The sequence below is a fragment of the Podarcis gaigeae genome (genome assembly GCF_964106915.1).
Source record: "Podarcis gaigeae genome assembly, chromosome: 2".
NCBI lineage: Eukaryota > Metazoa > Chordata > Lepidosauria > Squamata > Lacertidae > Podarcis > Podarcis gaigeae.
In genome coordinates this window covers 58,307,865-58,333,209 of record NC_139679.1, presented here as the reverse complement: position 1 = coordinate 58,333,209, position 25,345 = coordinate 58,307,865, and the positions used below count along the sequence as shown (strand labels likewise).

The 25,345-nt window shown below is 42.5% G+C and overlaps 1 protein-coding gene across 3 annotated transcripts in view; it reads left to right on the top strand.

Annotated features, from left to right (window-relative positions):
* The window catches only part of FSTL4 (follistatin like 4), a 369,203-nt gene that overhangs the window by 125,489 nt on the left and 218,369 nt on the right, over positions 1 to 25,345 (top strand). For all 3 annotated transcript variants that reach the window (XM_083728410.1, XM_083728409.1, XM_083728408.1), the window contains exon 4: positions 392 to 640. In XM_083728410.1, coding sequence (XP_083584536.1) covers positions 392 to 640 — 249 coding nt within the window. The remainder of the gene's footprint in view (positions 1 to 391; positions 641 to 25,345) is intronic.

Here is a 25,345-nt window from a genome sequence, read left to right as displayed (position 1 = left end):
ATAATATACAGGCACTAACCAAAGACTTGGCAGGCTGCATGCAAGAGGCTCTTTTCACACAGTGCCCTCCACATGTTCTCTGTCAGCACATAGGCTATCTGATCAGATCTTCACTGAACCCATGTCGGTCACAGGTTGGGACTGTTGGGCAGGTTGGCATTGGGGTGGTGCCAATGAATGAAGCCTTCCATCATGTCCTCAGTGAATATGTGGAGCACAGTGGGTGAAAATGGTGACACAGTCTCTGTGATATCTGTCTGACACAGCTTTGGAAAAGTATTTTGGCTATTAAAGTATGTTGCGGCAAAAGAAGTGCTCCCTTGTTACTCAGCTTGGAGTTGTTAACACTGAAACTTTTCTTTCCTCCCACCCCACTGTTCTCCTTTTCCAGTGCTTTATGGGCAAGATGGCCTCCATGCATCATGTGAAAAGAAGTACTGTGGCCGGGGAAGCAAGTGCGTTGTGAACAAGGAGACAGATAAGCCCGAATGTAGATGCATAGATGACTGCAAGCCCAGTTATATGCCGGTGTGTGGATCTGATGGCAAATTCTATGAGAATCACTGTGAACTTCATCGAGCATCCTGCTTGCAAAGGAAGAAAATCTACATTATTCACAGCAAAGACTGCTTCTTCAAAGGTAGGAGTTTCTGTATGATAAACCAAATCTGGAGAATACATGTCACCTACTTTCCCTTGTCAGATGATGCACTATGTTTAATTCTATAGAAAATGCAAATGCAAAGGATTACATCAAATAGACAAGTCCACAACTGTTATTAAAAAGGAATTGATCTATGGACTTGTAGACAACTGAGCTATTTACATATACAGTATATTAAGCATATCACATTATCAAGCAAGTTTCCAATTAAGCAATCATTTGCTGTTTTGTTAATCTATGAAACTTAAAAATAAAATAGTTGGATGAAAATATAATTCGTGCTTAATAGCTGGAAAAAGTGGTGGTCGGTGCCAAGTACTGTTGGGATATTTTTCTGCATAGATCAGAGAAGTATAAAATGTTGTCCCTAAAGGTAGAGAATATGTAAATGTATCTCTCCCCCTCCCCCAATAATGTTGCAAGCTTTTGAACTCTAAAAACATTTTTCAAGAAAAGGTGTTCAGAGCAAAAGGAAAATAAGATGATATAAGTCCTTATACAGTCACACTAAGAGCTGACTTACATGAGAAGCAGGACACAGTAAGAAACCCTCTAAGGGGTCAACCATATTCTTTAAAATGACTTTTTTAAAAAATAATATTTTTTTTTTACTGTGTGCAGTTCCCACCCTCATTTATACTTTTAGCATGCCAGCAATCATTGCTGAGAGACATTCCCTTTTGGCATGGTTCTGGTGAACAGAAAGCATAAATAGGGCTCTTGTTGTGACATCTCAGTGTACTTGTATATGCTTATTCTTTACCATTCTTCTTTATTATGGTGGCCAGATGTGCTTCTTCAGCCCAAAGCTACAGACACCTGTGATTATGAATAGACAGAACAGATTCACGTTCTATTAGTTCTTTGCGCCAACTTGAATTTGACTAGGAACAAGCCCTTCGTCCAACTAGAATCAATGAGAGCAACTGAGGATAACAAGAACAGATCTCTGCCAGAAGGAATTTTCTTCCTCCAGAGACTTACATCCTCTGTGATTTATCTGTATTGCTTTCTAGCCATCTAAGGAAAGGAAATTTCTACAGATTAAACCAGGGACCAGGAACCTGTGATTCATCACATGGTGTTGCATTCCAATTTCCATCATGGCCAATTTCCAGCTAGCATGGCCAATGGCCAGAGATAATAAGAGCTGCAGTCTCAGTAGTGGGGTTGGAGGGTTGGAAAAAATATTCACATCTAGCAATCCATGCTCTTGTTTGGTTTCAGATAGTACATGGGTAAAAGGTAAAGGGACCCCTGACCATTAGGTCCAGTCGTGACTGACTCTGGGGTTGCGGCGCTCATCTCGCTTTATTGACCGAGGGAGCCGGCATGCAGCTTCTGGGTCATGTGGCCAGCATGACTAAGCCACTTCTGGTGAACCAGAGCAGTGCACAGAAACGCCGTTTACATTCTCGCCGGAGCAGTCCCATTTATCTACTTGCACTTTGATGTGCTTTCGAACTGCTAGGTTGGCAGGAGCAGGGACCGAGCAACAGAAGCTCACCCCATTGCGGGGATTTGAACCGCCAATCTTCTGATCGGCAAGCCCTAGGCTCTGTGGTTTAACCCACAGCGCCACCCGCGTCCCTTATTACATGGGTAGACGAGTCTAAAAAGCCCAGGACTCAAATTTCCACGGCTCTCTAGCAGCTAGAGTGCCTCATTTATCAGAAGTAATGTATTTAGTGTTAACTCTGGAAGTGTATACTTGAGTGTATACTTGCCACACTAAGCCTCAGTGGCAAAAGTAACAATATTCACTAAAATATTTTTCTTTTAAAAATAAAAAAGCAAATACTTTATTATATGCACTTCACAAGTAATGATAAGAGTAGAAGAATGGCCTGCTTTGTGGCTAGGCAACATAGTTGCAGGTCAGGGGATCGTGGCCTGCTGTGAAACTTACAAGGTGATATTAGATAGCCCACTTATGCATACCCTCCAACATTTCTCCAATGAAAATAGGGACATCCCATTCCATTATGATAATTTTACTGTTTATACCCCACACATCTTATTGGGTTGCCCCAGCACTCTGGGCAGCTTCCAACACATATAAAAACATAATAAAACATTAAAAAATAGGGACACTTGGAGGGTATGTTTTTTTTCTGGGGGGACGCAGGAGTACGCATACCCCTCATTGAGGGGCAGTATTTCAATATGAGTAGGAAAACATTTTTAGGGGGGAAAGCACTGCTGATACCCCATCATTGAAATATCCAAACTGTCTTTAGGCAGAGGTTGTGTCTTACTAGCACCAAGAAGCTTAAAATCAATTCAGCAGCATGCTCCGTCACCTTTTTAAAAAAGCCCTCCAAAACATATTTTTACAGGAAATGGCATTTGCCAGTTGAATGATTTGTCATACAAGGCATGATCTAAGAAACATTAAGCACTTTTTAAAAGCATTATTAAATGAATTAGTATCTCTTCCCTTCCACTGAAAGAGATTAGATTGAAAAGTTCTTAATGTTGGGTGTAGAATGCCTGTTTTGTTTTCTACAATCTATGACCATTTGTATAAAATTAAGCAGATGGGGGTCTCTTTGTGGGCCTTTTGCACTTCTTCAGTGCAGATGAAATTCCCTATGGAACATGATCTGACTGACACCCCTGCAAATTGAATTCGTTTTCTGACATAGTTATTCAATATCCAAGTGACAAATCTCATGCCCTTTGCACATAACTAGAGATCAAGAACATTGATAGTGTGCCAGAGGCACCCAATGAGTGACGCCAAAGCTGGGGTCCACCATCTCGGTTTTCATAATACTTTTCTGCATGTTTTTGGGCTTGGTGGTGGAGTGGGAACTTGTGGGAAGTTTTATCGGAAATAATTGAGGATGGTTTTATCAGAAACCATAGACAGATGTAGTGGTGTGAACCCAGGGAAGTGTCTGTATTCTGTGCAAAACACAAAACAATGCTGCACACTAGAGCTAGAGAAATCTGTGTGGTTTAGTTCTTCTTTGTATTCCAGCCACACACTTTAAGTACAAGGGCATCAGCAGCATATTTGCAAATTGTTGGTGAATTGTTTGTTGCTCTTTTGGCAGGTATATAATACCCCTCTCCAAAAAGGAGAATGACCAGTGTTAAGAAGTTCATATGTGGGATTTCCACCCTGGAGTAACATGGAATAAACCCATTAAGGCTACAATCCTATACACTTTTACTTGGGCATAAACCCTTTTACACTCAGTGGGGCTTACCTTTGAGAAGACATGCTTAGGATTGCACTGGATGTAAATGTCAAGAGAGACCATTGCAATCTTGTGAGCATTAAAAAAAAAAGCAGTTTGATACATATTCCTTCTTATAGTTTTCTGTTGCAAGCAAATTCCAGCTTGAATTTTGCTACTTCCTAGAAAAGTCAGATATTGGGAAAATTCATTCTTATGTGCTCACCTGTGTTTTTTCTTTCTTTCTGTGAGACCTGACCCAGATTTGTGGCTGCTTCTAAAATTAGGTTATCTACCTTTTATATGTTATGCATGTAAAGTGTGAATGTGACAAATGTGTTTGCAGGCATGTGTAGATCATGCTCAAAACTAGTTGGAATTGACTCATGGTTCCTGTGGGTTACGTGCTTAACGAACTGGAGTTTGCTGCTGCATAATGTGTGAAGTAGGCACAACACATACTGTATTCAGTTTCTTCTTGTAGGAATTGTTTCTAGTAGATGCTGGCGGGCATGTTTGTTTTTAAAACTTTTTTATATATCTATGAGTCAATCTCCTCTTGAGGGCCTATGTAAAAAAAAAAGGTGGTCATTTTCGTAAGTCTGTGTGAGGATTCTGATTCCTGATTTGATTATTTGGATTCAGGATATGAATTGAATGCAATTGAGGAACTGGTGGAATACATGCTCAGATTTGCATGATGTGAGGATGAATGTTTTGAGCAGAGCAATTCTAAATAGATGTAGAATGGACCAACGATAACGACCAGAGAAGAGACAGTTGCTTTAGCCGAGGTAGATGATAATAACATCAGAAACACCCTGCTGGATCAAACTAAAGGCCTATCTGGACAAACATCCTGTTCTCACAGTGGCCAACCAGAGCATTAACCAATATTTGATCGGGGGAAAAAACTTTTGTTCCTTTCTCCTACTTTCTTTCTCCCTTCACATACTATAATTGAAATTATGTCCTTAAGAGGTTTGACTTTGCCCTTTAAAAATTACTGTAACTCTAGTTACCATAGAAAGTCAAACTGTCCTCTTAGTTTTACATTAATCTTTTGCATTCCCATTTAATAAAACATATATTGAAATACTATTTAAAAAAAAAACAAATTTGTTGTTTAGTCAAGTCCAACTAAATCATGCCTAAAATTGTGGTTCACATCATCCTAGCAATTCATGGAGGAGCATGAAGTCTCACGGCTTTTCCTCTGCTTAGAGACAGAAAAAGGAGAGCAACATAACTTACTGGACACCATTTAGTTTCCTTTGAAACAAGTTCTGTGCCTCCTGCAGAAGATGTTACGGTTAATTAGAAATGCAATTATCTGATTATAGATTGGTTTTATGAAATGTAACGTCTGCCCCCACCCCCATTAGCTGAAGTTAATATATCCCATTTGTTCATGATTCTAATCATCTGGATATTTTGGATTGCCTATAGGACACTTAAGGAAAAGAGGTGGAATTGTGCTCACTTTGTGAAATGGCAGAATTGCCTTCCTCAAATGCCGATACAGAGTTTGGTGGGAACAACAGGAGAATATCTCTTTTATTAGCCCTTGCTTCTGGTATTAATTTATACAGCACTAAACAGAGAGATGTAAGAAGAAGAAAATGCATTTTTTAAAAAGAAAAGAAAATAAAAGAAATACAAATACAAAGTGATTAGATGATTTAGGCAAAGTAACACCAGCCTTTTAGACCTTATCTGACTGATACTAGTAAATCCACAGGCAACCTCCCATAACTGTTGTGTTCATGCATAGTGAATTAAATACAGTGGTACCTCGGGTTACATACGCTTCAGGTTACAGACTCCGCTATCCCAGAAATAGTGCTTCAGGTTAAGTACGGTACTTTGTTTCAGGATGAGAACAGAAATCGGGCTCCGGCGGTGCGGCAGCAGCAGAAGGCCCCATTAGCTAAAGTGGTGCTTCAGGTTAAGTACAGTTTCAGGTTAAGAATGGACCTCCAGAACAAATTAAGTACTTAACCCGAGGTACCACTGTAGCTACTACGCCTTCATTACAATCCAGCATCCTGGCCAGCTCTACCCTTTGCACAGCAACCTACAGTGTTCTTCAGGGAGCTGCACAGAACCCTGGTTAAAAAGCAAGTACAGAACTTCCATTCTTTCAACTGGCTCAGCATACAGCACACTTGGTTCTATTTCCTATCCTCACCCTGGAGCTGTTCCTGCATTGCATTAAGGACTGCTTCATAATGAGGAGCTGCAAATGCCGTGGTGCTTTGTCCAAATTATACAAAGGGTCACGATTAAATTTAACATGGCATCAAATGCAGAACAGCTTGGGGTGGATTTCATGGAAATCCATGATCAATGTTAACATATGTATTACCTCGATTACATTGTGCTGCCTGAGGCAAAGCCCCAGGATCAACACTTTAAAAAGTCTTGTTGCTAATTAAACTCCTGTTTCATCTACCCACCCTCACACCTTTCCTTTCTAAGGCTTAAATCCTATGCATGCTTACCTGTGAGTAAGTCCTATTTAACTCAGTGGGGTCTACTTCTGAGTAGTCCAACAAAGGATTTTTCTGTACAGTGGTGCCTCGCAAGACGAAATTAATTCGTTCCGCAAGTTTTTTCGTCTTGCGAGTTTTTCGTCTTGCGAAGCACGGTTTCCCATAGGAATGCATTGAAAATCAATCAATGCGTTCCTATGGAAACCGCCTTCAGACCAGGTCCGGGGACAGTCTGTCCCCCGACCTCTTCTGAAGGCTGGGGGGGGGGACAAGGGCTTTTCCCCCCACCGCCAGCCTTCAGAAGGCTGTTCTGAAGGCTGGCGGTGGGAAGAAAAGCCCTTCTCCCCACCTCCCGCCCCACAAGCTCCGGGGACAGGAGGGCTTTGCTATTGACCGCCAGCATTTTAAAAGCCCCCGGGACAGCGGATTTTAAAATGCTGGCGGGCGGCAGCGAAGCCTCCGCTGTCCCGGGGCGATTTTAAAATACTGGCGGGTGGCAGCGAAGCGTTCGCTGCCGTCCCCCAGCATTTTAAAAGTCCCCGGGACAGCGAAGACTTCTCCGCTGTCCCGGGCGATCTTAAAATGCTGGCGGGCAGCAGCGAAGCGTTCGCTGCCGCCCCCCAGCATTTTAAAAGCCCCCGGGACAGCGGAGACTTCTCTGCTGTTTCTCTGCTATCCCGATGGCTTTTGAAGGCAGGTGGGGGGAGCAAAGACTTTCGCCCTCCGCCGGCCTTCAGAAGAAGTCCTGGACCTCTTCTGAAGGCCGGTGGGGGGCGGAAGTCTTTGCTCCCCCCCCGCCTGCCTTCCCGGGACAGCGGAGACTTCTCCGCTGACCCAGGCGATCTTAAAATGCTGGGGGATGGCAGCGAAGGCTTCGCTGCCCCCCGCCAGCATTTTAAGATCGCCCCGGGACAGCGGAGAAGTCTCCGCTGTCCCGGGGGCTTTTAAAATGCTGGGGGATGGCAGCGAAGTGGAAACGGGGAATTAGAATTGTGCCCTGATATGAGAACTCTTCCAGCAAGGGAAGGGTGTTTTTACTGGAGTGGGGAGAGATTCAGCTGCTCAGTCCCACTCCCTTGCCTCAATGAATTTTCAAGGGAACTTCTGCCCAGCAGGGCACCAGGGAAGAATGAGGTCCAACGCAAAGCAAAAACAAAAAAACAACTGCCTGGATACTCCTGGTTCCATATGGACACAATGTACTTTCTGTGTCTGTACTGTGTCCCTCTGCAAGTTGCGTGTCGAGGTCCCCAAGCTACCCCCCAAATAACTCACAACGCACACTTAATTTTTCTTTAAGGTTTTTGGCATAATTTTGGCCACAACTTTATTTAAATACAAAACCGTGAGTGGTTGTTTAGGCATTGGTTAAGACTATCTGTCCCCCCGCCTGGGGACAGAACTGACTTCCGGGCACCACCAAAAGACAGTGCGGGGGAAAGCAAGTCGGGGAGAAATGGAGCTGAGTCACAGACCCTCAATTCTCATCCGCATGCTCCCCGAAGGCTTGCTGGCCCTAGTCCCATTCCAGGGATTGGACGAGAAGATGGCAAGCCCCAGGATTCCTTTAACGGAATTCCCTTTCCGCAGCAACCATGGAGGGGCAGGCCTAGCCTATCCTAATCCCTCCTCCACCAATTTATAACCAATGCCTAACCGCAACCTTACAAGTTGTGACGATTTGCTACACAGTAGGCAAAAACCAAATGGCCCAGCCAATCAGCCAGATGGACAAAATTCCTACCAAGCCCCTGCCCCAACGGCAGACGACCCCATGACAGGCATAGGAAGGTAAATGCAAAAATCCCTTACTCAAGGGCGGGTGGGCGGGTGATCCGTTGCACACAGCAAAGAGAAAGCTCCAGGCTGCGTGCAGAGTATTTAAACATTTTACCCCTCCCACCAAAATTGCAACATAACTTTTACCCCAGCAACCCAGTGAACCAATCACTGCCCCAGGCCATCTTTAGAGACCCTGCCTGGTAACAGAGGGGTGGCTCAGCAGACCCCACCGCAGCACGTGCTCTCCATGAAGGAGAACACGCTTTGGCAGTCTCCATCTCCCATCAGCGCCAGAGAGCATGGCCAAAGGAAGATGGAAGTTATAACCAACAGCATACAGAGACCCACAGGATTCCCGCCCTGGCAGTACTAGATTTGAATGTAATTTTATTTTTCAGAATATTCTTTAGGCCACTTTGAGAACCTCTCAGGGATGTAAAGCAGCATGCATATAAGAATTCAAAATAAGTAACACACACTCTTTTATAGAAAAACATTCATTGTACATAGAAAATAAGCTCAGGGAGAAAGATTTGAGCCTAGCCATCTCCTTGACTTTGGAACTTTTTTATTTTAGAAGAAGAAAAAATGATGACTAAGGGGAGACATGATAAAGGAACATGGAATTATGTATAATATTGAAAAAGTGGCTATAGAATTTCTCTCTCACACACACAACACATTAGATCTTGAAGTCAACCGGTGTAATTGATGGGCAGTAGATTCAAGATGGACAAAAGAAAGAAAAGTACTTTGTCACATAATACATAATTAGTTTTACTGCCTTGAGATGTGGTGAGGGCCATTGGTTTCAATTGCTAGTAAAAAGGAATTAGACAGATTCATAGTGGATATGCCTCTCAGTGGTTATTAGCTGTGATCACTGTTCCTGGCAACCTTTAAATTATTTGCTATGGGAATATGTGGCTGGTTTTAAATGTTTTAAATGTGTGGAGCATTTTAATTGTATTGTTGTGCTGCTTTGTTGCTATCCCAAGCTTTTTGGGAGGGAGAATGGAATAGAAATTAACTAACTAAACAGCTGTATGGAACCACCAGCTTCTGAATACAACCAAATGCAAGCTTCTGAAAGAGAACAACAGTAAAGGAAGGCTTTTGCCATTGTGCCCTGCTTCTGACTATCAATAAATAACTGGCTGGCTAGCACTGGATGCATGTACAAGGTGGGTACATGCTGAGTCTAACATGAGTCTTTGGCTGAGTCTAACAGGGCCCTTATTATGCTCTTATGACTGAATTTTGTTAGCAGAACTCACCAGATGGGGCAGAGCTGCTATGCTGGCTTCCTGGCAGGTGGGTCACTGCTGAAGTGGCACGGAGGTCAGTGTGGTGCGAACACACTAGCAGAGCGACTGGCACACCTGCCAGTGTGTTGGCACTGTGCCAACCTCCCTGTTGCCTCATTCCTCCCGGTAAGCAACAGTGATGCAGCTCCAGGGAAATTAGTGCAGTAGCTCCACCCCAACTGGAGAGCTATTTTTGACAGTTAGGATCTTCTCACTGTAGGCTACAGAATGACTTGCAGTTGCAAATCTTTGCTTCCACAGCCTACAAGTTGTGCGACCTAGTTGTATACATTGTCTGTTGGTTCAGGGTCACTGAGAAGTAAAAATAACTCAGAGTTTTTTTGTAAAAAAAAAATTGAATGAAAGATAATGAAAAACAGCTATAATTCCCCACAGAGACACACCACACACAAATTAGACTAACAAAGATAAATGGGGAAAGAACAAAGGAAGTGATTAGAGTACAGCATTCACTTTTACAATTTTGTTTGAGAGCATCAATTTCTATAGGAGCAACGACCCTGCAGAAAGAGAACTGGAATCAAAGGGCATTATCAAATACTGTGAAACTTACTGCTGTTAGGCACAATTATACTGGAAAAGCTCATGAAACTTCCAATCAAATATTCAATATATACCATCTGCTGCTGAAGGAAATCTTTGATATGGACTTCAGTGATAATTTTATTTTTTGATTTTTTTTGTTAGATCAGTGGGCATTTAGACCACCTGAAATTTAATCTGTGCACATCAAACACAGGGAGGAAAATACAAATCATTTTACTGAAGAATACAGGAAGCTCCTTTATTCAGAGTCAGACCACCGGTCAATCTAGCTCAGTATTGCTCACGGTGCCAGAAGATCTCCAGAGTTTCATACAGGAGACACTCCCAACTGGAGGTGTCAGGAATTAAACCAAAGCAAATGCACTAGCACTGAACTACATCCACTGAACTTCCCTTCTCACCTCCAACTGATATGAGAGGCAGGGCTCTCATAAATTTAAAATAGACACCCCCACCGTTAACTGCACCAGCTTTGAGGGTTTTGGGGTTTTTTTGATACAATCAAGTGGTGCATAAATTTTGTAAACCAAATAACAGTTAGTCACTGAGAACCCATCAGAATAAGTGCTTTCAGAACTGTAGCAATCATAATTTACAACAACGTGGGACAGAAAGAAGTAATTGAATTTTAATCTGTGGAATGGAATCTCACCCTGTCCCTACACCTTCTCTGGTTAAGCAGTTTGTCATAAATATGCATTTGCAAGAGTAATAATTGTGTAAGCCCATGTATAAAATTGCACTTGACAAACGTCTACAGACCTAATTCTGAGAATCTATTAGATTTCACTTCTTACATCTCATCTAATTTCTGCACATCTATGAATCTTATCTAATAACCATTTAAAAATGGTCATAATGGCCACAGTATTTCTAAGAGGGGCACTGGAAATGGAAAAGACTGAATGAATTCTTGGAATGAATACTAAGCCTTGGAATACATGGTTGCTAATATATCCTGACTGAGCCAATTAAGACTTGTCACCAAAGCAAGGCCTGTGGGAAGGTAGGGAATTGCTATGCTGGGACTTGGTCTGGCTCCCAGTATCTTCTACATGAGCCAAGGCACAAATATGAGATTGGAGTGACCATGTGTCCTCTATAAAGTAGAACACTCCTCTTTTTGAAGGGCTTTCAAAGATCAGGCCTTCACTTGAAGGAATCCTGCATTTCAGGAGCTCTTTGAAACCCTGTTTGTTCATTCTTCTTCTCTCTCTCTCTCTCTCTCTCTCTCTCTCTCTCTCTCACACACACACACACACAGAGAGAGAGAGAGAGAAGGCCAACTACATGGATGTCTTTCAGCTTTTCCTGGATTGCTTTGGTCCTGAAGAAAATTCCCCTTCTGAAACTACTGTTTGCATTGGGAGGAAATTCTCCGTTGGTTCCAATGTTCTTAAAGGTAAAGGGACCCCTGACCATTAGATCCAGCCGTGGCCGACTCTGGGGTTGCGGCGCTCATCTCGCTTTATTGGCTGAGGGAGCTGGGGTACAGCTTCCGGTTCATGTGGCCAGCATGACTAAGCCGCTTCTACCTTCCCGCCAGAGCAGTACCTATCTACTTGTTACTTATCTACTTGTTCTTAGCCCAAACTAAATTCAGAGGAGGTATTTTTTTAAAAAAGAGGAGTGAATGGAAATAATTAAATTCCCCACCATTTATGCTCTAATTATCACCCTGACTCCACTGAAGCAATTTGCATTTAAAAACAACAACACCTTCATATTAACTGCAAATGCACATTTGATGCCACTTCTGCTTTGGCCCCAGAGTAGCTCTTGTCTCTTTATAACTTTTGTCATTTGTTCCCCCTTTTTTATTAAAGATTTTATTGTTTTACAGAAGTATGTTGAACTTTTGTAATTGTTGATCACTATTAGTTAACATTTATACCTGCAGCTTGTCAGATTGCTTCTCAGTAAACCAAGCAGGAAGCGATTAGCAGTTGACTCATGTGTTGTATTCATTTATATTATCCCTTAAACAACAGAGATCCATTTTGAAGAGCCCATTTCAATATGAAAGGAACAGGCAAACCTATAAATGGAGTACCAAAAGAATGAGATTATTCACATTTTAACATTCTAATGTGCTTGCTAAATTGTTGCTCAGAATGAATGGAGTTAATTCTTTATCTTTATGGTAGCACAAACTCACTCAACTCAGAAATTTGTTTTTTGAAAGTCTCGAACTCACTATTAATTTTATTAAAGGGAAAATGTCAAAGTGATAATGAATAATTTATTCATACAGTGCATTAACACTTGAATTGGAAGTGCAACTTGCAATGTAGGAAGTGGGAAAATGAAAATGAAAGATGCATGGCGAGGTGGAAGCTCACAAACACTGGCTCCGTCAGCCTGAAGCGAGATGAGCATCACACGCCTTTGACTATACTTCACCGCCTAGGTTTTTTTTTTACCTTAACATTCTTACCAATCACGGTTTCTTTGAAAATACTTGTTTTACTATATAACACTCTCATGAGGTACATAGACTGTAGTTTTTAGAGATGGGCAACATTCTAACAGCACACTTGATGTAATGTAGAGTACATTGCAGAATTCCAGTTGAGAGATTAGAGGATCGTGTAATAGTGTGGGCTCATCATCCATGTCCAGAAATGGTCATAGCTGGTGGGCCAGCCAAAGATAGTTGAAGACATTCTGTACAACTAAGTCTCCAGCAAAGTTGGATTTCAGAGCAGGGGCGTAGCCAGCTGCTCCGGCACCTGGAGCAGCGGGGGCGGGGTGAGCTGTCCATGGGGGCGCCACGGCAATCCACCCAGGGGGTGCCATGGTGAGCTGCCCACAGAGTGCACCTGGCAGACACAAGTCCCATGCTGCCATTTCAGGCAGCGCGGGGCCCTGAGCCACCACGTCACTCCCAGGAAAGACGTGGGCCCGGGCACACTGCAGGCCAGGCCCCTCGGTAAGTGCTGCCCCCGCGGTGTGCCATTTGGTCACCCCCTCAAGGATGACACCCGGGGCGCCCCTGCACCCCCCTTCCTACACCCCTGTCTCAGAGTACTCCCAGTCTGCAACCTGTTCCTTCAGGGAAATTGCAACCTCATCTAAAACGTTGGCTTACCTAATTCTCAAAACTGGAAATCAGCAATCCAGAGATCCTCTACCTTATTTGGATTTAGTCTCAGTGTACTTGCTCTCATCCAACACATCATGGTGTTAAGAAAGCAGTCTAGCACCTGGATCAGATGACATGAAGAGGTGGATCTGAGCGTCATTGACATACTAATGAACTCCAGATCCCCTAATGAATTTCATATAGGTGTTAAACAGCATGGGGACAGGCACTCCACAACATAACTTTGATGACCCATGAAGCCAAAAGTAGCAGTACATGGTAGCCCACCAGAGCTTTATATGCTTTCTTTTTTTGGTGCCTGCCACTGCAAAAACCATAGAGTTTTCCAGCAACTGAGCTGCTGAGCTAATTTCAGTTTTGTAGGTGACAATTTGCACAGAACTTTCCCTTGTGATTTTGAAAGTGAGTTTTTAAAAGACCCATGTTTTCAAGCACTAATATCCCGTTAATCTGTTTGCATGAAGAAACCTTCCTGAAACTCTTGAGGTTAACATCACCTAATCCTCTTTAAAAAAAATAAATGAACAAAGTCATGTTTCCTTTTAATGACTGCTATTTTGAAAAGAAATTATAAACTGCTGCAATCCAGTGAGTTTCAAATTATTTGTGACCAATAACCAGAAGCCTGAGCCTTTCATGTGGAATATATTGGTAGTGACAAAAGTGCAATATCTAGTGAAGCAGGCTTTCAAAAACAGGAGGTTGTTGTCTCTCTTCATTAGATTAGGAGCAATGCAATTGCGGCTAGCTTTTGTGCTCAACGACTTTTCAGAACGACATTCCTGTTAAGTAATTATGAACATGGTGTACATAACCTGATGTTTTATCAAGTTGCACATTAGTCACAACAATACAGCCATTCCCAGCATAGGAGCCCTTTCATTCACTTACTATGCTGTGGGAAGCAACACATTATATATGAAATTAACATTGTATTGTTTGGTCTTATTCTATAATCTACAGTGGTACCTCGGGTTAGGTACTTAATTCGTTCCAGAGGTCCGTACTTAACCTGAAACTGTTCTTAACCTGAAGCACCACTTTAGCTAATGGGGCCTCCTGCTGCCACCACACCACCGGAACACAATTTCTGTTCTCATTCTGAAGCAAAGTTCTTAACCCGAGGTATTATTTCTGAGTTAGCGGAGTCTGTAACCTGAAGCGTATGTAACCTGAAGCATATGTAACCTGAGGTACCACTGTAAAAGCCTGTCTTTTGAATTAAGTTTCTGAGATAGCAAAAGGACCATCCACATGTGGAAACAGAGGGATCACTAAAAACATACCTCTGTCCTAGACTTGTTTTGTCCTTAGCTGAAAAATGGATCGCCCTCATCTTCCTTCATTTTGTTATTCCCATGGCAATTGCTCACTGAGCATTTTTACAACATCCAAAGCCTATACAATTTTTCATTATTTTATTCTTTTGCATACATTTCAATATTTGCCATCAAATTATATTACAAGAGCTGCATTAAGCCAGTCATAATGTCGTATGGCAAGCCTTCAAGGAATACAAATTTTCCACAGTGACAAATCAATGAGTATAATTGTTTGATTGTAAAGCTGAGTAAAAGACACTGGAATGAAAAAAAAACATTTGCAGAATCATAATAATTACTTTTCTGTCCAGTATTTTAAACCAATCAGCAATTATAGGTGTTTTTAATAAGTGAACTGAACGTTTGTTGTGTTCATCGTTTAGCTGCAATAGGAATCCTCTCAAAAAGGCATTTCCCCCTCAATAAATATGCTGTCCTCATAAAATTATTGTGGGCTTCTCAGGTATATTTCAACCTTTCTTACTGGTGTCAGTTTTCAAAGTCTTTTCAATCACTTTTCTTGCAACTACTATCTTGTTGATTTGCTTCTGTGAATGGACTCACGTGGATCTACAGTCAAAAAGCAGGAAGTGATAGAATGATAGATAGCAAAGAGCATCAGTATGCAAATCATGTGTTTCCAAGCAGAAAATGGGATGCTACAGATACACAGAAAGCAATGACTAGAAAAGGCACGGTTCTTATTGCATCAAGACTTGAGCATCCCTCACAGACTGTAGCACTTGCCTTATATGTCACACGCTGACTCATGAGAAACTAAAGATCCAATCACTAAGATTCAATCTTTGTTTGGGGGTCTACTGACTTTGACCTGGAATCAAGATTGAATCAAGGAAACTTGCTTAGGAGACTCACCACAGAAATTGTTTAGCCCCCAGCCTTCAAATGCTCCATATGGAGAAGTTGATGTATATAGGTCAGGGCTGTGACAGAACACTTGTGTGGTCAGCCCACTTATAACATCTCTTCTAAAAACTCCCAGGTGTTTAGATCTGCTATAGTTGTGATTTTACAAAGCTCTGCTGATTATATAGTTCTTTATGCAGCACATTATTAGTACTCACTGTGGAACAATCCAACAAAAACAGGGTGCAAAATATGTGAACTTGAGACAAGAAGAACACACGAGGCACCATTTATTTTTATTAGTGTTTGAAGAAAAAACCCTTTCGTGATTTTTAATATAGTGCTTGGTCTCTTTGTGTACACACAAAGGAAGAGGGACAACTGCTCAGATTCTTTTATAAATTACTACTCCCCATAGAAAAACAATACATGCAGCTGTTGAAGTCCTACCAAATGCTGGGTGCATATTTTAGTGTAATATAAAAAATGAAAGTGCTTTTCTACTTTGGAGCAAACCCAGAATATGGGCAAGCCATTTCTTCATTCCTGAAATTCAGGGAGTTTCCATGCCAGCACCAAATGTTCTTGGAGGTGTCCATCATGAATCGTGAAACTCTGAATACTTTGGGGAGTTTTCATATGGTGAACCAGGGCTGCATGTTACATCTGGCCGCTGAGAAAACAGCTTCCATATGGATCCCTAACACACCCACCCTGCTTTTAGAGAAGAAAGGGTTGGCCTTACAGGGTGAGTGAAAATGTCCTGAAAAGAGGATTCCAAACTTTGCCTATGTGGTCTTCAGTGTTAAGAGTCATTCCGCAATCTTGCTCTACTGCATCTGGATGCATTCCAAGTACCTCTAATAGTTTCTGACACAGCAAGTTCTGCATAAAAGCCGGCATAAACCTAGACTGACTACTTCCAGGCTTTCTTCCATGTGTTCCCAGGGTTTTCAGGAGGCTCTTATCAAGATCTCTATAGAAGGAAGTATATATTTTATATATCTAGTTAACAAAAATTATATACCACTTGATGGTAAGAAGAAAACCTTTAAGCTGTTTACAAAAAATATCCTCCCTGTGTGTTGCAGAGAGGCATAGGCAGCCCTTATTTCTTGATATTTCTTATCTATAACACTGTTGGTGCAACATCCTGGCTTTGTGCCGATTGTTTTGAAATCTTATCCTTTTGAATGTCTTCCAATATTGAGTTACAGATATCTGAAAAAGTGTGCATGCACACGAAAGCTCATACCAAGAACTAACTTAGTTGGTCTTTAAGGTGCTACTGGAAGGAATTCTTTTGTTTTTTCCAATATTGAGATGCCCTCTTGTGTTTCAAATTCTATCAAGGGAGCATTTTTTTCTGCAGCAGTTGGTCAAGGGAAATGCATTTTCCAATTGTTGCTCTGATGAAGGTTACTGTTGAGATCTCCATGGCTGAGGAAAGTGATGCTACATGATGAAACGAAAGAGAAAGGCAAGAAGCGTGGTATTCCTATGACACTGGACTTCATTTGGCTATTGGATAGGGAAAAAATGAGTGGCTAAGTAGAAGCAGCAAATCAAGTCCAAGGGGACTTAAAAGACACATCAGGAAAGATGCAAGTTCAAATTCAAATTCCTTCTGGTAAGATAAGTGAACAGAACTCTAAGTTGTATACATAGCAGAAAGGCTCATAGCTGTACAGTTCACAAAAGCTATGTGGAAAGGGCCTCTCAATTTTAATATTTTACCTAAGACATCAAGTCAGATCCTACTAACCGAAACCCATAGGTTATATGGAAAACAGCCCACCATGATTATTATGGGTGTGCTGTTAGGTCTGCCAAGCAGGAGCTATAAATAGGCATTGATGTGGCACAGTGCTTATTATTTCACTATCGCTTTAATAGATCTCCTTTAACCTGGTGCGAAATTGACTTTGGAAAGGTCTCAACTGAACAAACAGCTCTCTTCAGCGAACAGTATGGAACCCACACATATGTAGTAAATGCTAGTATCTCCATGTCAGTGGAAAGAAGTGGTCTGTCTGTAAAATGTCAGCTGGTGACAGAATTAACTGATCAGGTTAGAAGCATCAGTAAGTCCTGTTACTCAGAGGAATAGTTGATGGATAATTCCCCCAAGGTAGCTCTAACCACTTGATGACTTTGGCATTGAGAAGGATTGCTTCTGTATGTTGTGGACATGCTGTCTGGAAAATGCCAAGCAGGTACATTTCCAAATGATATGAGATTGCATCAGAAAGTGAAAGTTAATTTTTAGGAGGATGCTTGCAACAGCTGCCTGAGGGATGGATTATCTACACTAAATTTAATATTTATTCAGTGCCTGAAAGTGAAATCCCTTGGATTCTGATTGCAATCGGCATTATCAGCTATATGGTTGAATGTGCCTAAGGTATCTTTTCAATCTGATTTATTCTAGAATATATTTTAGATAGTTTCTCCCTTCATACCTGAAACTACACTACTTCAGCCTAAAGCTTGTTAGTGGATGTTGTCTTTAGCTTGAACCAGGTGAGCAAAAAGAGCAAGACGACCCTGAGTTCCAATTCTTCATTTACAGGTATTGGGTGACAGGCTTTATGTTTTTTGGGGGGCAGAACTAAGCTACTTGATTGATCAGTTAAGTATTTTTATTTAGTTACTTGATTGGGGGTGACAGTTCCCCCTCCCTGCTCAGGGACTGCAAGTAGCACAAAATGCTGAAGCAGTGCCTCAATGGATCTGACTGCACAAGACCATGTTGCAGCATTTAAAATACATTTAACTGTTTACACAGGTCAGTCACTGGGCCCAATTAGTCTTGATGTATAAAGTCCTTATAATGGCTTAAGACTCATCTAACTGAAGGTTCATAGCTCTCTTACATGTAGCAGGGTCTTCTCGGCAATGGCACCCTGACTTTGAAACATCTCCCTCTTGGAGGGTTGGCTTGGATGATGTTCCAAAAAATGTGTAAGCTATAGGGTCTGTAATACAGTGGTACCTCAGGTTACAAACACTTCAGGTTACAGACTCTGCTAACCCAGAAGTATTACCTCAGGTTAAGAACTTTGCCCCAGGATGAGAACAGAAATTGTGCGGCAGCAGTGGGAGGCCCCATTAGCTAAAGTGGTACATCAGGTTAATAACGGTTTCAGGTTAAGAATGGACCTCCAGAACAAATTAAGTTCATAACCAGAGGTACCACTGTACTTGCCTTTTTGTCCCCCCACAAATGGGACTACTTCTAGCAAGTGGCTTGAAGCTAGAGCGCACAATATACTATTTATATGTGCACCACTATTCATATTCTGTCTACACTCATTCCCTTAACATATTTGGGGTTCAGCATCAATCAAGACAATATATTTGGAAGTTTGGGGGAACTTCTGTTTAGCAGGATTGCCTGAAAAACCATTCTGGCAAATGTATAAGCTGTGTTATTTGTATATACAATGAATGAAACTATTTCTATGTGTTCTGATTACTTGGCATTCTCCATGCGGTGGAAAACAATTTGGGGTGAAAAATGAAAAATGATCCCACTAGTGTAAGTGCAATCTACTGAAAAGGTCAAGGGAGCATATCAGACTTCAATTACCTCAAATTATCCAGCATGGAAGTTCTGATATCCACATCTTGTCACAAAGAGTAGTCCAAGCACCAAAAATAGAGATGCTCTTATCGTGTTCTGTACAAGTGACAAGATTCATCACAAGAAGAGCCAATACATTTGGGGGTGCTCAGGCTGGTTGCTATCAAGGCTATGAATTTATTTCCCTCTTTCAAAAGTACCAAGCATATTGCTGCCTCCACTAAGCAGTTTTCTTTAAAATAGCATCATTTTCTTGTGATATTGATTGTGCTCTTTAAGAAGAGGCTTTAAAAAAGTTGATCTAGTTTTCCACTGGTACATCACAGTGCCGAATCACATCTAGTGTGGCTCTTCAGTCTTGCCCAGATTAAAGTGCTGACATTGTCAAAATATTCAAATTTTCTACTTAGGTAGACACACACACACGCAAAAAAAAAACCTTGGCCTTAGATCTGCAGATTACATAAAGAGGGTTACATAATGGAAGATAAGCCTATCAATGGCTGCTAGTCAGGATGGCTATATTCTGCCTCTTAACAGTAGCTGATGGTGTGATGTAGCTGCATTGCTCACTTGACTTCCTTCCAGCTGAATCACTGCTGTAGAAGTGAGGCAGCAATGAGGTCAGTGAAGTGCAAATGCACTAGCAGGAGCACCAGATTGACTCTGCCAGCACGACTGCACCACACCAACCTCACACACCACTCCCTCTCTCCATCCTAGTATTTGGCAGTACCTCAGCTGGAAGGAGGTTGAGTGAACTCTGCAGTTCATCTGAATAAGCGTGTTCTCAATTAAAGGAGAGCGCGTGTTGAGGATGGGGCCAGGCAAGACACCCTGTAGTTGCCAGGCAGGTTAGGTTGAAGGGGCCCGGCTTGGATTGGGGGATGGTGTTGCTGGGGTGAAATTGATGTTGCCAGTTTGGAGGTGGGAACAGAGGTTATTTAAGCAATGCTCACAGCAATCTGCTTTCTCTTTTGCTGTGGGCACCGGATCACCCGCCCGCCCTCCCTTGTTTTGGGCTTGTGCTTTGAGCTTGCTATGCCTGTCATGGGGTCATCTGCCTTGGTGCAGGGGCCTGGTAGGAATTTTTCCATTTGGCTGATTAGTGTGTGCCATTTGGTCTTTGCCTACTGTGTAGCAAATCATCACAACTGGTAAGGTTGGTGGTTAGGCATTGGTTTAAATTGGTTGGAGGAGGGGTATGGATTGGCTGGGCCTGCCCCTCCAATGCTGCTGCTGCACGGGAATTCCGTTAAAGGAATTCAGGGGCTTACCATTCTTTCGTCCAAACCCCTGGAATCGGGTTTGGGCTGCGTAAGCCCCTGGGAGCATGCGGGGAGAAGCTGAGGGTCTGTGTCGCAGCTCCAGTTATCCCTGATCTTGTTCCTCCACACTGGCTTTCGCTGGAATCTGGGAGACAGTGCTGTCCCCAAGGCGGGGGGGGGGGGACGGACGGACAGATAGTCATAACCAATGCCTAAGCAACCACTCACAATTTGTATGTTCAATAAAGTTGTGGCCAAAATTATGCCAAAAACCTTAAACAAAAATTATGAGTGATGTGTGAGTTATTGGGGTAGGGGTGTTTTGGGGGACCTCAGCACGCAACCAGTTGTTCAGGATCACAAGAGGGAAGAATGATGGCTGCTGCAATAATGTCCTGCTTGCAGGTTTCCTATAGGCATCAGGCTGGCTACTATGAGAACAGGATGCTGAACTAGATGGGTCCTTGGGTCCTTATTCCTGTGTCTCTTGGCTCCAAATGTTTCCTGCACCCTCTTGCACTAGCTGAAGGGTGTCACCTTCCAAAACCAGAAAAGTTGTCTTTAGCCATTAAAACACATTCATTATACTTTTTATAAAATTCTGGACTCCCCAGCAATTAGCTTAACAAAGGATGATCAGCCCGCACCCAGAAATAATACATCAAATGAAAGATACAGAGAGAAGGAAGTTCCCTGCTTTCAAGTAGTTAAGCAAGACTGGAGAATGCAGATTCTTACTTGAAAATGTCCTAGAACCTCATAATGAGGTTTGCCATATTTGTGAGCTTGTGCACAGTGAACAAAGCAGTCATAAACATGCTCATAGGTCCCTATGAGCTCAATAGCAAAATTCCTATACCTGTTTTCCTGATAATAAACACTGTTGAACACAGTGGGACTTTAAGAACAGAGATGCAAATAGAGGGAAATATGTAATAAACATTTTGGCATTTCTGTGACATCATCAAGGAAATCTAATACTTTTTGACCTCAATCAGGTTTTTGACTGTTAATGAATAATATTAAATATTAAATCCCCCTCCCTCCCCGATGTGGAGTAAAAGTGGTAATTTGTGTCCCTCCACTGTTGCATTTGTTGTTCCTAGAAGTGAGTGAGAAGTACTAATTAGTGTTTGAAACTACTTCTGAAACTGAAAACAGTTCAATGATTTGGCAATTGTAGGAATTGCAAATAGCTGAAAGGTAAAATAATTAATGTAATAATCGACCAAGCAATTATCCTTCCATGTTCTAAGCTAACAATCATTGAATGGTAGCTCTATACAACACTGTTTTGAACTATGGAATGGATGCAGCAGGAAATCTTAATAGATTAATGAACCCCAAGGAACACGGAGGGGGGGAGTTTGCTTTAAAAAAAGAAACCTGAAACTAATGACAGGGATAAGATGAATAGATTAATGTGATTAGTGCATGATTGAGGACAATGGAAGCTGAATGAAGGAAAACTGAAAGTGTGGATTGAATCTCAGAATTAAGTGGGCATGTAGTGGGCAGGATTTTTCTTTTTTTAAAAAAAATACTTTAAAGATAAAAGAAGAGCTGATTAAAAGCTATTCAGCACAAATGCTAATTTTCACTGGGCGTGCAGTGTAAGAATCTGTGGAGGAAATTGAAATTCTAAATGCTGGGGAATACTAAAAGCCTCAGTGCTGCAGATTCAATTAAGTGGCTTAGAAACAGACTGTACATCTCCTGTTTGAGTTCATTTAATTCCCAGCTTCATAGATGTGTGATTTAACAAACTTTTTTTCTTTTCTTTTTTGGCTAATGCACATTCCGAGGGAAAGTTCCTATAGGAGGTGTCTGAGAGCCATACCTGCAGCTTGATAAGCTGATAAGAATCCAATGCAATTCTGAGGTTGCTATTTTGCATATTGTATTGAACCTGCATTTTACTTGGAGGTACATTTACCACTCATGTTTAAGGTTATCTGTCGGAGTACTTCCTCTTTTCTGCGTTGAAACTTCACCTGGCACATTAAAGCTTGACATATGGAACTAATGAGCGCTTTGAGTTTCAGCTATTAGAAGCCTACCTTTTAACTGATACCTTTGGAACCGGAAAGTTAAATGTGTAGAATTTCAATCTAAAAGTGCATGCTTTGGTAAAGAATAGCTGTTATGGACTGTGCATACTAATAGCTCAGTTGGTTATGGAGGATCCCCGAGTGAAGCAAGTGTTCAATCACCATGCAGAGCCCATGCTGGGATTAAAGAATGAATGAATGGAAAGGATTCAGGTTGTTGGGGATACAGCCCCAGAGAGTGTGCCTTTAAGAAGGGAAGGTTGTTTGGCTGGTTTACTTGCTGCAAATCAGCACATCTTCCTTGAAGAAGGGTTGTTAACACCTTTCTGTCTCTGCTCAGTTCTCCTGTGAAAGCATTCACACAAATTCCATTAACACTAATTCCAGGAGAATCAATCAGCATTTCAAGACAAAGATGACAGCTTCCCGGTGAGCCCTCAAAATGATTACTTATCCTAATGTTTAACTATACTTTTTTCTTTTACATAACTATACTTATGTAATGCTGCATTTGAACCGCTGCATTCTCCTCTTCCTTACTTCTGAGGTTCACTTAATAAGCAATAAAATTAGGGTGATCATAGATCAGCGTTCCCCCTCCCCCCCCATGCATGAAGTCAAGAATATTTACTGGAGCCAGGATTGGACCCCCTGCATTATCCTCCCTGTGGTGTATTTGAAATAACTGCTGCTTATGCTAACTCAGCCTCACAGGCTTGTTGCAAAGTTAAAAGAGGAGGGCAATGTGTACACAGACTTGAGCACCAGGGAGAAAAAGCAAGATCCTAATTTATAATGTAGCACCAGCCCCACAGTTCCATCATGATCAGGCTTAGAGTGGCAGATCCCAAAGCAGGAGGAATAAGAGGGGGGGGGGAATGAGGGGGACCTGATTGGTGGGAACAGGGGCTGGAGGAGATGGGCTTTTCCTAGTGTGTCTCTTCAGGAGGGAGAGCAAGGTTGCCAGCTCCTCCTCCCAACTTCCTGGCAGAGCAGAAAGTATCAGTGGAGGTTGGGGAGGGCTATGGGCAGCTCAGGAGATCAGGAGCCTGAACAGGAAGGTGCATTATTGTTGCCTAGAACTAGGTATAGTGGTACCTCTGGTTAAGAACTTAATTTGTTCTGGAGGTCTGTACTTAACCTGAAACTGTTCTCAACCTGAGGTTGAGCTAATGGGGCCTCCTGCTGCCACTGTGCCACCGCTGTGCGATTTCTTTTCTCACCCTGAAGCAAAGTTCTTAACCTGAGGTACTATTTCTGGGTTAGCGGAGTCTGTAACCTGAAGCATCTGTAACCTGAAGCATCTGTAATCTGAGGTACCACTGTACTACTTCTGCAGATGGGCGTAGAGCAGGGGTAGGCAACCTAAGGCCCATGGGCCACAAGCGGCCCACGGGGGTCGTTTAACTGGTCCACGAGCTGCCCCCAAACTGAGCTGCCCGCTAGGTGAGTCCCTGCACGCTGCGCTAAACCAGCACAGCGCGGTGCGGGGACTCGCTTCCATGGCAGTGAAAATCGTGTCTGTGCAGACGCAGACACTGGAAATCGCTTCTGCGCAGATGCAAATGCTGGAAATAGCAGGCGCTCACAATCTGGCCCACGGAGGGATCTCCACTGGAGTGAACTGGCCCAGATGAGGTAAACTTTGCTGACCCCTGGAGTAGAGCAACTGAGAAGCATTCATTTGCAAACCAGACATGATTGCGAAGTAAGTCTCACGAGTGAGCACATCACACCTCATCTTTAAAATATTGGTGGGTGGGGTATGGAAACTCTTGGGACATCTTAATTGCTTCTGGCTAGTCCTGAACTTCTTCCCAGGCTAGTCCCATCTTCATAACACCAAGGTTGCAGGTTTGATCCCCATAAGGGACAGCTGCATATTCTTGCAGGGGGTTGGACTAGATGATCCTCAGACTCCCTTCCAGCTCTACAATTCTATGAGTCTATGCCTGATGCCTAATCACCTTGCCAACAAAGGTCCGTATAGTTAAAGCCATGGTTTTCCCGGTAGTGATGTATGGAAGTGAGAGCTGGACCATAAAGAAGGCTGATCGCCAAAGAATTGATGCTTTTGAATTATGGTGCTGGAGGAGACTCTTGGGAGTCCCATGGACTGCAAGAAGATCAAATATATCCATTCTGAAGGAAATCAGCCCTGAGTGCTCACTGGAAGGACAGATCGTGAAGCTGAGGCTCCAATACTTTGGCCACCTCATGAGAAGACTCCCTGGAAAAGACCCTGATGTTGGGAAAGATTGAGGGCACAAGGAGAAGGGGACGACAGAGGACAAGATGGTTGGACAGTGTTCTTGAGGCTACCAGCATGAGTTTGACCAAACTGCGGGAGGCAGTGGAAGACAGGAGTGCCTGGCGTGCTCTGGTCCATGGGGTCATGAAGCGTCGGACACGACTAAATGACATCAACAAACATGCCTGATGCTTCATCCCTCTGGGGTTGAAGGTGCAGCTTTGCAACCAGCTTTCCTGCAGGAAAGCTGCTTGTGAAGCAGCACCACATAGGATCAGGTCCCCCTGCAGTGTCAGCGCACACCTCTGGGTTTTTTCTTTTTCTTTTTAAGCACCATTTTAACTTTATAGTTAAAAGCCCCTCTAAAAGCTCCTAGCTCCCTATCTGCCCCACAACTTCTTCAGGTTCAGGTGGTGATCCACATGGGGTGAGTGACTCCCTGGGTAGTACAGGACACATCTGCCCAAACTGGGAGCCACATCTTAAGAGTCCATGCACAGCCCTAATATTAACCAGGTTGTCCAACTTAGTAGAAAAGTTGGCAAATGTGCAAATATGACCACCACACCAAAATCTATGAACTTTAAATACTTGCTGAAAGCAAAATACTGTAATAAAATAAGGAAAATGAAATACTGGAACACATCCCCACTGCAATTCCACAGAAAAGATGCATGTTATAAGAATTATGAGAAGATATAGAATTGATGTTCATAAATGTACCAGGCAAACACATACATAAATAAATATATAAACCACATGTCTGAAACAGTACAGGAAAATAATCCTGAAGCCATTTTGACTCTCCCTAATTGACCTCAAATATGTCTCTGCAAGGAGGAAGGAAGTGGGGAAACCTCCCCATTGTCTCTTTGCTCACAAATCCTGTCT